Here is a 13,567-nt window from a genome sequence, read left to right as displayed (position 1 = left end):
TTAATGCGATCGTATCTTCCTTTTGGGTCTTCCTTCGGGGTCGCCTGCGCGCCACACGTGGCTAATAACTGCGCGCTGGTCCAGGCGATCGTCCGGTCGGCGTTGGTCTAGGTCGCGGTGGATTAAGTGCGCTCCGTGTAGAATATTCGTGCCGGAGGTTTAAGTACGATCATGTTTATTCTAATTTTAAGAGAATGGAAGGTTTTCAGTTATCTTGTCTCTTATGTACTAACGGGTGGTTATTATTAACTGCGTCTCCATGTTTTGTTCTCCTTTTGTTCCAGTGGTGAAGTTGGTTTTTGTGGCGCCAGCTGATAGAATAGTAGATTAATAGACGATTATTTACTGGTCTACTGGCTACCTTCGTTACCGGAAAGTACAGAGTTCAGAGTTAGCCTGAGATACCAGGATATCGTATGTCTTGCTCTGAAGATATAGTCTTATAATCTGTTTATAGATCAATAAATATTATTTCTTGGATTGGGATATATATCTTTTTGTTTTATTTTTGTAGTTTTTGTTTGGTTTGTTTTTAAAATATCATCTTAGAGTATAAACTTAGCACTCGCTTATAAAATAAATAGTCTGGAAGTCTTCGGCTTACATACTAGAGAAACGACTGGTAGGGGAAGTGTGGGACAGTATATGTCTGTCTATATATGGAGATGAGACAGGATGTGTGATCAGGTGTGAAAGGCGGGTAAAGATGCGGTAAATTCTCATGATGGTTGGGCCCTCTCCTCATCAGCTGACTTAGAGGTCGGCAACGCGGGTGGCAAGCTGCTCCAGCTCGTTGTAAATGCTGGCTGGCAGATCGGAGCCCACCTGGGACTCGAAGTAGGTGCGGATATCCTGCACCTCCTGCGACCAGAAGTCCCTGGGCAGCGAGAAAAGTTCGCTCTCATCGATCTGCTCCTTCATGCCCGTCAGGTTGAGCGCGCCCTCCGAGGGAATGTGTCCAATGGCCGAGTCCACGAAGCAGGACTCTCCGTTGATGCGGCGCAGGACCCAGTCGAGCACACGTGAGTTCTCACCATATCCGGGCCACATAAACTTGCCCTCGGCACTCTTGCGGAACCAGTTCACATGGAAGATCTTGGGCACCTTGCCCCTCTTCTCCATGCTCAGCCAGTGGGCCACGTAGTCACCGAAGTTGTACCCAAAGAAGGGGCGCATGGCGAAGGGATCGTGCATGATCACCTTGCCCTTGTGCTCGGCCGCGGCAGTCGACTCGCTCCTCATGGCAGCGCCGATGAAGACGCCGTGGGTCCAGTCGCGGGCCTCGTAGATGAGGGGAACTCCGGCAGGACGACGACCTCCGAAAAGCATGGCGGAGATGGGCACGCCAGCCGGATCCTCCCAGGCACCATCGATGATGGGGCACTGAGCGGCGGGGGTGCAGAAGCGAGAGTTAGGGTGGGCGGCTGGCTTTCCGGAGTCCTTGGTCCAGGGCTTGCCCAGCCAGTCGGTGATCTGCACGTTAGGAGCCAGGCTGCTCTCCATTCCCTCCCAGAAGACGCCACCGTCGGAGGTGGAGGCAACGTTGGTGAAGATGGTATTTTTGAAGACGGTGTTCATGGCAATGGGATTCGTCTCCGTCGATGTGCCTGGCGCAACTCCGAAGAAGCCGTTCTCCGGATTGATGGCCCTCAGCACGCCCTTCGAGTCGAACTTCATCCAGGCGATATCGTCGCCCACGCACTCCACCTTGTAGTCAGCCAGCGAGGGGTTGAGCATGGCCAAGTTGGTCTTTCCACAGGCGGATGGGAAGGCGGCAGTGATGTATTTCTTCTCCCCTTCGGGGTTGGTGATGCCCAGGATGAGCATGTGCTCGGCCAGCCAGCCCTCGCGCTTGGCAATGGTGCTGCCGATTCTCAGGGCGAAGCACTTCTTGCCCAGCAGCGAGTTTCCGCCGTAGCCCGAGCCGTAGGAGACGATTAGGTTCTCGGCGGGCTTATGCAGGATGATGGTACGCTCGGGATCGCAAGGCCAGGAGGGCTGTTCCACCTGGCCGTTGGCTGGGGCTCCGACGGAGTGTAGGGCGCGGACAAACTCCTCCTTTTTGGCCAGCTGGCTGAGGACTGAGGCTCCCATACGGGTCATAATGCGCATAGACGCCACTACGTAGGCGGAGTCGGTGAGCTCAATGCCGATCTTCGAGAGCGGTGAGCCCACAGGGCCCATGCTGAAGGGCACCACGTACATCGTGCGTCCCTTCATGCATCCGGGGAAGCGCTGCTGAATGGCTGTCTCCATGTCCTTGGGGGAGATCCAGTTTCCCAGAGTTCCCTTCACTCCGTCCTGGGGTGTGGGAATCGTCTCCTCGCGCTGTTCCGTGCAGATGAAGGTCTTGGACTCCACACGCGCCACATCGCCCGGATTGGTCCTGGCCAGCCAGCAGTTGTCGTACTTGGGCAGGGCCACGATGGTGCCGGCCTCCAGCAGGCTCTTGATGAGCATCTTGTTCTCCTGCTCGCTGCCGTCGCAGATGTGCACCTGGTCGGGCTGACACAGGGCGATCCCTTCCTCCACGAAGCTGCGGACGCCCGCTGTGAGGGAGTTGACATCGCCATACGAGATGGGAATGCCGCGGATGTGGCTGTACAGACCGCAGTTGTCCTGGCGCAGCTTGTGCAGCTGGGGCAGACCGCAACCGTTGGCAGAGCTGGACAGGAGGAGAGAGAAGAGCGGGGGAAACAGGAAATTAATCAAGTGCTTTTCACATTTTGAATGGAGTGTCCGAGAACGAGAACGAGGACGAGGACTGCGACTGGCACTGGGACGGGGTGCCGGTGTCGCATTAATTATGCGGTTTTCATTTATGCAATTATGGCTCGCATTAAATGCAATTACCGCAATTTATACGCTATTTAAAATATTATTTTAAAAATAATATCCGCTACAGTCAAGAGGAGAGTGTGTGGTGGGGGGTGGGGTGGGGTTTGTTTGGTTTTCGGTGCGTATCGTTGCGTTGCGCGTGGCGTGGCATGGCCTCTTTTCCTGGGGCAGATACTTACATAACTTTGCTTTGTTCGATGAATTCAGGCATGTTGCTGGTGTTGTATTTTATAGAGTTTGGAATAAGCTGCACAGATTTCTTGATTTGCGTTTTATGGCGGTGACTTGTAGAGTCGTGGATAAATGTTTGGCACTTGGTTTGATTTTTTTCGGCAAAATAGGCGAATCTGCTATCACAATTTTCAATTATCACAATTATTGTTTTAGTGTCTTGGTGCGACTCTCGCTTTCATATGTTCTTCCACAGCTTTTTGTCAAATATCAGCTTGATGCTCAGACCACTGAAAGTAGACTTTTCACTTGATCTTTCCATTTACTCCGGACACGAGTAACTGATGCCAGATGCCAGGCCGCACGGCCTTTTATACGCTCCCGCGGGTGCCTCGGCGTCGATGCGACTAGAACAGGCGCGTTCGGCTCCGCGATCGTGTACGATCGGTGCGCTTGCGAGCGAGAGCGCTGATTGGTCACCGTTGGGAGGCTCGCCGATTGTTTTGGTTTTTCACAGAGGCAGAACCGGTGTGGCAGGGGGAGATCGGGCGAGGCGGTGGAGTGCCCCCACCTGGCAACAGCTCAAGTACCAGAGAGCATTTTCTAGTGTGTTTGCCGCTGACTTCGGGCCAATCGAGCATTGATAAGAGCCGCACTGAGCCGCGGCATTTGTTGTTATTTTGATGTTTTGCCATTTTCCCGTTGTTAATTTAATTACTTTGTTTTTGGTTGTTTATGCTTTTATTGGACGCGGGGCCTGGCAAAAATAGATCCCAGTAGATCCCAGGCAACAGGGTGTGAGCGGGTGCGGCTCTAACCGAAACAGCTGTGTCCACATCCGCACATGAAGAAGAACCCATGTAGGGGTATGTGGGTATGTTCTGGTCCAATCTGCGGTGCAATAAGTGGATGGAGGCCTCTACACGCGCCCTCCTACGCCTCCAAAACATCACGAGGCGCACTCGGATTGAATTCAATTTTTTTCTCTCTCCTTGGACCAGTGCCAAATCGAAAATATTCTCGGTTTTTTTTTTTTTTTTGCGAAACTGGTGACGGAAAATTTGTGTGATGATGTCTGCTGGTCCCCCTCTCCACCGTTGACCGTGGCCGGATTGGAGGCCAACGCATTCATGTGACTCTTGCCGGGGCCCAAGAATAGCCGCGAATGGTTGTCATGTGTTTTCTCGCGCTCTCTCGCTCTAACCCCGCGTGGAAGGATAAATGAAGGTGCCGTTCGGGCGACTTTGCCCCCGCTCCATGCTGCCTCAGTCCCTTTCGGGAAACCGTTGCAAATCCGGTTCCGCCGTTCACTTACCCTAGATCCAGACACAGAAGGGACTGTATCGAGCAGGCCTTGGGGAACCCAAGCCCAGCCCACTCCCTCTGCCGCCCCGCTCCACCTAGTAGGGACTGGTCCATTTCCAGTTCCACACACGCGCTTCGTGCAATTTTTTGGCGGTTTATTTATAAACTATGGACTTGTTTTTCTAGTTGTGCCTGATGTCTGATAATCTTCATCATCGGCGTTAATTGCCGGACTCTGGCACTGTTGTCTCCGCTCCTGTTCTACTCTCTCCTCCACCTGGTCCTCTCCTCACCCACACAGCAAGCGCGTTTCTGCCGAGTCGATCTTATATTGCATTTACGTCAATAGACATTCCCCAGCCCCAGCTCCAGGGCTGGAAGACAGGGTACGTAATAAATACACATGTACATGGATGTACCCAAGTGATCTGTATGTGGGACAGCCAGGCGGAGGGTTATCAGTTGACGAGCCTCTAGGGGCATCTAAATATAGAGCTGGAACTGTCTGTAACCCGGATCTTGATTGGCAACCAGGAAATTTTCCTAGGGGTTCAGTTTTACAAGCCCCCCATCGGCCAGAGCACAGCCCGGATCTCTTCTTGTTCTTGCCAACAACAGAAGAAGGCCCGTGCCAGCGACCGTTATCGAACCGAGGCGTGGTGTTGGAACATCACACCACACTCGTCCCGTCGATAATCAGGCCCTGGCAACCCGGAGTGGGTCCCCGTACCCGTCCCCATGCAGCCTTCGACAGTTCTTTCTTTGGATTTCTTGGGATTTTTTGGATTCTTTTGGCATTTTATTTGCTTGTTTTCCATCGCTGCGATCTTCTGATAACTCGGGTTAAAAGCCATTTTGGATTTATACGCTTGTTTACGCCAATTGCGGACGGGCCTCCGTCGCGGCGGACACTGATAAGCCATTGGGCCACGCCCCAATACCGATCCCATCCCCAAATAAATGTCTTCGATGCCGAATTTGTTGGTGTATAAAAATCGTTTCGTTTTATTTTACGCAATTAGGTCTTAGATTAAAAGAGTAACCTATGGAACACACACATCACATGTTGGCCACACGCGCCTTCAGCTCCGTCAGCTGCTCGGCCACGGGGCGTGGCAGATGGCCGCCCACCTGCTCCTCGAAGTATCGCTCAATCTCGAGGGCCTCCTGCTGCCAGAAGGCCTTGGGAAGATCGAAGAGCTGGGAGAGATCAATGTTGCCCTCGATCCCTGACACGTTCAGGGCACCCTTGCTAGGCAGACGACCAATGGGCGAGTCCTCGAAGCATTTCTCGCCCTGCACCCGCCGGAAGATCCAGTCCAGGACGCGCGAGTTGTCCCCGAATCCCGGCCACAGGAACTTGCCCTCGCTGCTCTTGCGGAACCAGTTTACGTGGAAGACCTTGGGCACCGTGCCCCTCTTCTCCATGCTCAGCCAGTGGCTCAGATAGTCCCCAAAGTTGTACCCAAAGAAGGGGCGCATGGCGAAGGGATCGTGCATGATGGTCTTGCCCTTGTGTTCGGCCGCGGCAGTCGACTCGCTCCTCATGGCAGCGCCGATGAAGACGCCGTGCGTCCAGTCGCGGGCCTCGTACACGAGTGGAACTCCTGCGGGTCGACGGCCCCCGAAGAGAATTGCGGAAATCGGCACGCCGGCACTGTCCTCCCAGGCGGGGTCAATTATGGGACACTGCGTGGCGGGAGTGCAGAATCTGGAATTGGGATGGGCGGCGGGCTTGCCCGACTCTTTCGACCAGAGCTTGCCCAGCCAGTCGGTGACTGTCAGGTCCTTCAGCTGAGCGGATTCCATGCCCTCCCAGTAGACGCCTCCGTCGGAGGTGGAGGCCACATTGGTGAAGACCGTATTGCGGAAGATCGTGTCCATGGCAATGGGATTTGTGGCCCGCGACGTGCCAGGCGCCACTCCAAAGAATCCGTTCTCCGGATTGATGGCCCTCAGCACGCCCTTCGAGTCGAACTTCATCCAGGCTATGTCATCGCCCACGCACTCCACCTTATAGCCGGGCAGGCTAGGCGTCATCATGGCCAAATTGGTCTTTCCACAGGCGGACGGGAAGGCGGCTGCCACGTAAATCTTCTTTCCTTCGGGATTGGTGATGCCCAGGATGAGCATGTGCTCGGCCAGCCAGCCCTCGCGCTTGGCAATGGTGCTGCCGATTCTCAGGGCGAAGCACTTCTTGCCCAGCAGCGAGTTTCCGCCGTAGCCCGAGCCGTAGGAGACTATCTCATTATCGGCGGGCTTGTGCAGAATGATCGTCCGCTCGGGATCGCAGGGCCAGGAGGACTGGACTTGCACACCGCTCTTGGGTGTGCCCACCGAGTGCAGACACTTGACGAACTGGCCATCGCCCTCGCGGAGCACGTCCAGAACTGGGTTGCCGGCCCGCGTCATGATCTTCATGGACTCCACGACGTAGGGCGAGTCTGTGATCTCAATGCCGATCTTTGAGAGCGGCGATCCCACGGGTCCCATGCTGAAGGGGATCACGTACATGGTGCGTCCCTTCATGCAGCCCGGGAAGCGTTCTCCGATGGCCGCCTGCAAGTCCGCCTCCGAGATCCAGTTCCCCAGAGTGCCGGGCGTCGCCTTCGGAGTCACCGGCACCGTCTGCTCCCTGCGCTCGGTGCATATGAACGTCTTGGACTCCACACGCGCCACATCCGCCGGATTGGTCCTGGCCAGCCAGCAGTTGTCGTACTTGGGCAGCGGCAGAATAGTTCCCTGCTTCAGCATGAGGCCCTGGAGCAACTTGCTCTCCCCCGCACTGCCGTCGCAGATGTGCACCCGCTCCGGCTGGCACAGATCGACGCACTTCTCCACGTACTGCTTGACGGCGGGAGTGAGGACCTTGGCATCCCCATACTGGACGGACAGGGAGCGGCAGACCAGTCGAAAGTTGTAGCTCTTCGGTGGGCCAACGAGGCTGCGGAAAAAGAACAGATGGCGAGGGAAGGTGTTAGGTAATATCAGAGTTAGGTAATAGCTGCATTCGACAGGTAGAATGTAAAAAGAGGTTGGGTTATCTTCGTGCCAGGCCTACCTAATGTGCCAAGACCTTCACCCACAACAGCCTATCCGACAGCTGTGCTGTGGATCGTCGCGATAGCGCACTACAAGAGCCGAGCACAACTGTACCACCAGAGCGAGAGCGAGAGATCGTAACGTGATTTCAAATTCTAAGTGGGCACGCATAGCCGCTGAAAAACAGTCAACGGCAAAAGCCAGACGGTTTGCTCAATAAAGACATAATAAAAACAGAAAACTGAAAGCAAACAAAAAACAAAAAACCAAACTGACTGCTGGATCAGCTGTTCGTCTGGTCGGTCTGGTTTTGAGAGCTTCAGAAACTGGCTTCTCACATTTCGCACAGAGATCTTTGTGGACGTGGAATGGGACTGGAAATGGGGAGTTTCCCCTGCACCAGCCTTCGACTGAGAGATACTCGTCCTCGTATTTCATCAGCGTCACTTTCATAAGAAGCGAATCACTGTTGCTCACTCTCTGCGCCTCTGCGAGAATGATGCAATGTTTCGTCAGCCAGCGTCGATCTTTGTGCTCTCTGTTATGGTTGCGACGCCATCAGCTGGGGCACTTGCATCGAAAGATAGGAGAGCAGGTAGACCCAACTTCCGGCAGAGTACCCTACCCGTATGCTTACATACATACAAGTACATGTATCTACATACATATGAGTCCATTCTCATTGTACCTCCATGTCTACACATTGTAGAGACACAATCAAGAGCCACTCTCCCACTCTCTGATACGTTACACAGTGCAAAGTCCATGGCAAGTCACCGAACCTCGCCCCCACCCAGACCCAGTCCACCGTCAAAACGATAAGTTTACACGCGTTCAGGGCTGTCCCATTCGTGACGTCACAGACATACAGACAGCGACTGTCTGGCCGCTAGCTGAAGAAATATTCCCAAATAAATGTACATACATATGTATATGTTTTATAATTTCGGAACTGCGCAGTTCCCTCCGCCGCGTGCTCCACACACACGAATTCGACAGCCAGACGAATGTGGCCTGGTTTCTATATTAGCCCAAGATGTCTGCCACGCAAGTGAGGTGCTATGAAGGCTGCCCTTGGCTATGCTATGCCAATTCCCCCAATGAGCCCCAAACCATTGATGGCTAGTTACAAATTGAAGCCACCAGAATTAGTCAGAATACACTTTGTTTATATATTTGTTGGCCCATGTCTGGGTTTTATCTACGATCATTGTGTGGAAATTTTATCTGCAAGTGCCGGACCCATTTATGAGTGCCGTGCCACTAGGGATGGCTAGTCAAACAGTAAACGTTTAGAGCGTATTATTTATTGGTGCACGGCACTGATAACCACCTAAACCGCTAAACCGCTTCAGTCCAAATTAAAGCGGACTATCACCGCGTAAAATACAGATCGCTGTTGACACTAGAAGCTAATTATTTGGGCATCACTCGACGATGACCCTCCAGTGTTTGATTAGTGCCACGCGCCTCCATTGGAAGCCGAAACTGCTGCGTAGCCAGAGGTCTTCAATAGCTCGGGCGATAACAGAGAACAGTTCTGCGCCGCGGAATGAGAGCGCGAAAACGCATGTCTTTGCCTTTTGAAATGGATTCGAAAAAGATCTCCCGCTAGCCAGCCCCATCATATCATTCACTGCTATCCACATGACGCCACAGATGTTCGAGGTCGGTTGACCGCTTCCCTCCATCTCTCTATCTCGCGGTTTATATTTGCCTTCGATTGCCCTTCCAGAGAGTCCTTACTTCTCAACAGGGAAAGCACTTAGAGCATTTAAAAGAAAGGATGGAATTTTTCTAGGGTGTTTTATGCTTCGTTGTGTCGTTAGTGGTCTTTTTATTTATTTTTTTTATGTCTTTTATTTGTACTGCGAAAAGAAAATACGAAGAATTTTCAGAAAGCGCGTGTTTCCTTCAGTTAATTTGCATGAGTTTTTATATGGAAAACGTACATATGTACATATCTCTGACGAGGAGTATAAATAGTGATACAGACGTATGTATATGCACACTTGGCAACAGATCTTAAGCGTGTCAGCTGATTCAACAGATTTTCCACAACAAAATGATAAATTTGGAAACGGAACTGTCTTTCTGGTATTATTGTAAAAGATTCTCAAAACTGGTTTTAGGTGGGGGTTCAATAGCCTTGGCCCTCCGCCTTAGATTCGGCAGTGAACGGAATACGGACAATCAGTAAATTGCTTGCCCATGAGTCCTTATCGACTGCGAAGCTATCGTTTGAAGACAACTGCCCATCGAATATTAGGCAAGGGTTAGTCTGAATCGAATCGCTTCCAATGTAATAGTGACGTGAGAGCTGATCACGAGGAAAGCCCCTTATCTTATCGTTTTCCTATTTGAAACCCTAGAACTTACGACTGACGACGGTTGCAAACATTTCCACTGGCCGATTCTGATCAGCGTCATATATATTGCGTACGATTTCAAAAAACAAATATGTATATACATATCTACATTTATTGAAACAGGAAATTTCTAAAAATATCCAATTAATCATACATTTTACTTTGGTTTCCCTTCTCTAAGCCAGACCCTGCGCAGAAACTGATACGGGAAACCCGGTTCGAACTGGAATCAATTGGTAGCGACTCTGAGGATAGTTTGCTGAAATAGAACAAGCTCATTACCGCATATCAAAGTCCAGGAAAAGGCATCGACTCGCTTGAATTTTGTTTACCAGCTGATAAGCGGCCCCCAGACGGGACGGCCCACGCTCTGGGGTAGATTAAACTGTTCCGCCAGTCACATAATGTGTATAAGGTAATGGACAGACGCAGCTCCCTAATGTGGGTCTAGTCTCTTCCATGGAATACTGGGGCAGTGACTAGGGACTGCTGTGGAGTGGATGTAATGGCATCAACGCTGCTTGACTACAGCTTCACCAATTGCTGAATGGGATGACTCAGTTTTTGGGATCATTAGAAGCGAAGCGTCATGCCCCACACTATTGAGTATAAAATAATCTTATCAAGGGGGGAACACTGAAAAGTTCCAGAAATTGTGCCACTACGTAGTAAACAAACAATTAACTGATAATGGAATCACAGTAAGCCATTTTTCCCGTGTTGCTAGGTATCGCCCCCCCAAATTCTTTGATCGATGTGGGAGTGGAGTTGGGCAACAATTAGGGGGAGGAAGGCGCGTGCCTGCACACACATACATATGTATGCATAAGCAGAAAACAGACAATGGAACCATCATATTTAAGACTGTTTTGATTTCTTTCGTGCATGCATAAGTAATGCCATTTATTATTGAATGTTTTGTTGGGGGGCTCGGCCAGAGAAATAGACTCCCGTCCCATTCAGCGTCAACAATAATATTTGTGTTGTTGCCTTTGCCATTTCGTCGGTGTCGTTGTCGTTGTCGTTGTCGATGTCATTGTCGTTGTCGTCGCTGTGTCTAAAGGTTATCATCAGTTCTGAAGTTACTCAAAGCTCAAAACAAAGCTGTCAATGCGAATCGGCCCAAGTTTCTGGCGGATACGGATACCTCAATCAGAATATGCAGACAATGGCAGGAATTGGAATGATCTGGTGCAGCTATGAGTGCTCCTTCCTCAAACTTGCTTTCTGGATCGCTGCTGGCAACACTGAAACACGCCACTCGCATGAATCGGCCATCAAAACAGAAGCCACAAAAGAAACCGTCAAGAAACGCCAGCAACAGTTCAATTCACTTGTTGCCATGCGGCCCCAAAACCCATACATGCAACGCTTTGTTTTTATTTTTATTTCGCCTGATTATTTCCCAGCGATTGCTTACACACACACACACACCCGCACACAGGGAGAACCAGAAATACAAAGAGGACAAAGAAAACGAGTCACAACAAAACGACAAAAATATTAAAATATAAGGAAGGCCGAACTGACTGATACTCTTGAAAGCCATTGGTCGTGGTATATTATCAACATGATTTAGTCATCCGATCTTTATCTGGATCGATTGATCTCGATCCAATATATTAATTATATCGAAGCAACGAATCGAGTGGGGGGCGAGCAACGTACAAGAGCGAAACGAGTGCGTACTAGTATTATATATTAATATACCCACGTATTTTTTTTTGAGAAATACTCTCTTCAAGGGTATCAAGAGCGTGATAAGAGCAAACGAATACAATAATAAAAGCACAACCTGTTTGTGTGTATGAGAGCGCGCAAGACGCAAAGCTTTTGGCTTGGTTTGAGTCTTGGGTGCAAGTGATCGGAAGAGCTTTACACTGGCGGTTAATTTATTATGTTGGTGAGTACGATCAGAAGCAAATCGTTTAAATGTTGTATGGTGAAAATGGATATTAGATATTAAGGAAGTCGAATTCCCAATTGGTTTTCCATGTCAGTATTTTACAAAAGAATTGACTTATTTGAACTAAATTCGACAATAAATTAGTTCTTATTACACGATTAACGTTCGCAAAAGTCTCAATTGCGAATTCTGATTGTAATTAATTAACCTTCATAAGTAGATGCAAGCTTATCTGCAACCTACTTGAGGTTGAGCTTTGTAGCGAGAGGGAAATCAGAAATCATCAAAAGAACGAGAGAAGATGAGCTTTTCATTGCAGCTTGTGTCGCAGAGAGTGCATTGATCTTGTCGCTGCAGACGAATGGCATTAACATTGATGTGGTTGTTGCTGTTGATCTGTTGCTGTGTCTCGCTTCGAGGATGAAGGGGATGACGATGCTAGCTGTGCTTGTTTCACATGGAATTTTCCCCCATGCGATAAGAACGATCAAGGGAATGGGTACCCTGGTCAGTAAATATACACAGTTTTAGTTGAGGTAGGTTATAACGATGGATTACTTTACAAACTGTGATTATCAATGCCAAGGTGTGTAAGCCAAGTGGGCCCCACAATGCCATATACTCGTAGTGTGCCCCCAGATCCCCCTTAATTGGGGAGTATATTAAATTGGCCAAGCAGTTTGTTAGAAGTAGTTAACAGATCTAAAGGTGCGTTTTCATATTTATATTTATATCCATATTTATCCTCAACATAACACTCGTAAATATATAGTAAATATGTGTTTGGGAGATTTTTGCATATAAAACAGTGTTTTCCGGCGAGTATCTTATACAAGCGTTCGAAAGAAAAATCACACCTTATCCGGATATAGGATGTAATATATTTATGTACGGGTACCTCCTTCTGTTATCAAAGTCAGCAAGGTATTTTATCAACCACAATTTGTTAATGGCACAGTTTCCCGCCTCCCGCCGCCCCCCGGTTTCTTGGCTATGACATTGAACCTCCCACGAAATCGAAATCGAGGCCCCCTCTCTAGCCAGACTCACCCGCCTCTCAGCAGCTGCACGCCTTTGAGGAGCATTCTGCTACTTCGTTGTGGCTGCGGGTCGGATCTAATGTCGTTGTCAGTGTCGTAGTAGATGTGGTTCGTCCGGCCCTCGAACTGCTTTCACTTAGCGACTTGGCGCGCACTTGCAATTTTATGGTTGCTTTAATTGATTTATTTCGTTCCGTTTGCCACTGCGTTTTTTGCCGACTCTTAATGTGATGAAATTGCAACTTAATTTGAATTTACTTATTTATAAACTTTCTTGCGGCGGCCGCACGAAATGCACTTTTAACAAATTGATTAAGGGGCTCGCAAAGCGTGCAACGTGGAGCGTGGCGTGTCGTTGGCGTGGCAATCTCTGGGGAACTTGTTGCGCTTCAGCTTCTGCTGTCTGTGCGGGGCACTTGTTTCTGCTTTGCCACAACAATCCAAACTGCGGCACTCTGCGCCGGCCGCTGCGTTCAAGTAACATACATGAACATTCTGTTTTCGTTTCGATTTGTGTCTTTTCTGTGCTCTTGTGCTTCGCTCCGATCCGATCCGAATCGGTTCAGAAACATATGGGGACGTATGTTTTGCCTTTGCCCTGATAAGATAAGGCCAGGCCCGGCCCGAGTCTGCTGCAGCTGACGCTTGGTACGTGCCGCCCACTGCATGCGCCCGCTCGGCGGTGGCACAGCTCGGAAACCACCAGAAACGACGGGACGCTATGCTGGCCACGCCCCCTTCGGGCATACCTGTCTGGCAGGTCTGCAAAGGTCTTTCGCAATGCCTGCACAACCGCAGACGGTCGGTCCCTCAGCCGCTCTTATCGATGGAGCTGCTGTTACGCCATCGCGGATCAGCCTCTAATCAGATTTATGTTTGCAGATTCTGCTGCTGCT

The 13,567-nt window shown here is 50.2% G+C and overlaps 2 protein-coding genes across 2 annotated transcripts; both read right to left on the bottom strand.

Moving 5' to 3' along the window:
- Positions 1 to 486: 486 nt before the first annotated feature.
- LOC6592331 (phosphoenolpyruvate carboxykinase [GTP]) lies at positions 487 to 3,335 on the bottom strand. Its single transcript, XM_026986955.1, has 2 exons — positions 3,018 to 3,335; positions 487 to 2,665 (listed from the first exon to the last, which is right to left on the bottom strand). Exons 1-2 carry the CDS (start codon positions 3,047 to 3,049, stop codon positions 754 to 756), a joined length of 1,944 nt encoding a protein of 647 aa, XP_026842756.1. The 5' UTR covers positions 3,050 to 3,335; the 3' UTR covers positions 487 to 753.
- A 1,956-nt stretch (positions 3,336 to 5,291) lies between these two features.
- Positions 5,292 to 13,068, bottom strand: LOC6592332 (phosphoenolpyruvate carboxykinase [GTP]). Its single transcript, XM_002017816.2, has 2 exons — positions 12,682 to 13,068; positions 5,292 to 7,258 (listed from the first exon to the last, which is right to left on the bottom strand). Exons 1-2 carry the CDS (start codon positions 12,714 to 12,716, stop codon positions 5,374 to 5,376), a joined length of 1,920 nt encoding a protein of 639 aa, XP_002017852.1. The 5' UTR covers positions 12,717 to 13,068; the 3' UTR covers positions 5,292 to 5,373.
- Positions 13,069 to 13,567: the final 499 nt, after the last annotated feature.

This window comes from Drosophila persimilis, unplaced genomic scaffold, assembly GCF_003286085.1.
Source record: "Drosophila persimilis strain 14011-0111.01,24,50 unplaced genomic scaffold, DperRS2 tig00000002-arrow-pilon, whole genome shotgun sequence".
Lineage (NCBI taxonomy): Eukaryota > Metazoa > Arthropoda > Insecta > Diptera > Drosophilidae > Drosophila > Drosophila persimilis.
Note: the sequence above shows the minus strand (reverse complement) of the source record. Positions and strands in the feature narration are given on the sequence as shown.

Excerpts from the sequence above, each read along its gene's own strand:
- LOC6592331 (XM_026986955.1), bottom strand. The coding sequence starts at position 3,049 with ATGCCTGAATTCATCGAACAAAGCAAAGTTAT. Across the intron at positions 2,666-3,017 it reads ATCGAACAAAGCAAAGTTAT|CTCTGCCAACGGTTGCGGTC; the intron begins GTAAGTATCTGC and ends CCTCCTGTCCAG.
- LOC6592332 (XM_002017816.2), bottom strand. The coding sequence starts at position 12,716 with ATGCTCCTCAAAGGCGTGCAGCTGCTGAGAGGCGG. Across the intron at positions 7,259-12,681 it reads GTGCAGCTGCTGAGAGGCGG|CCTCGTTGGCCCACCGAAGA; the intron begins GTGAGTCTGGCT and ends CTTTTTCCGCAG.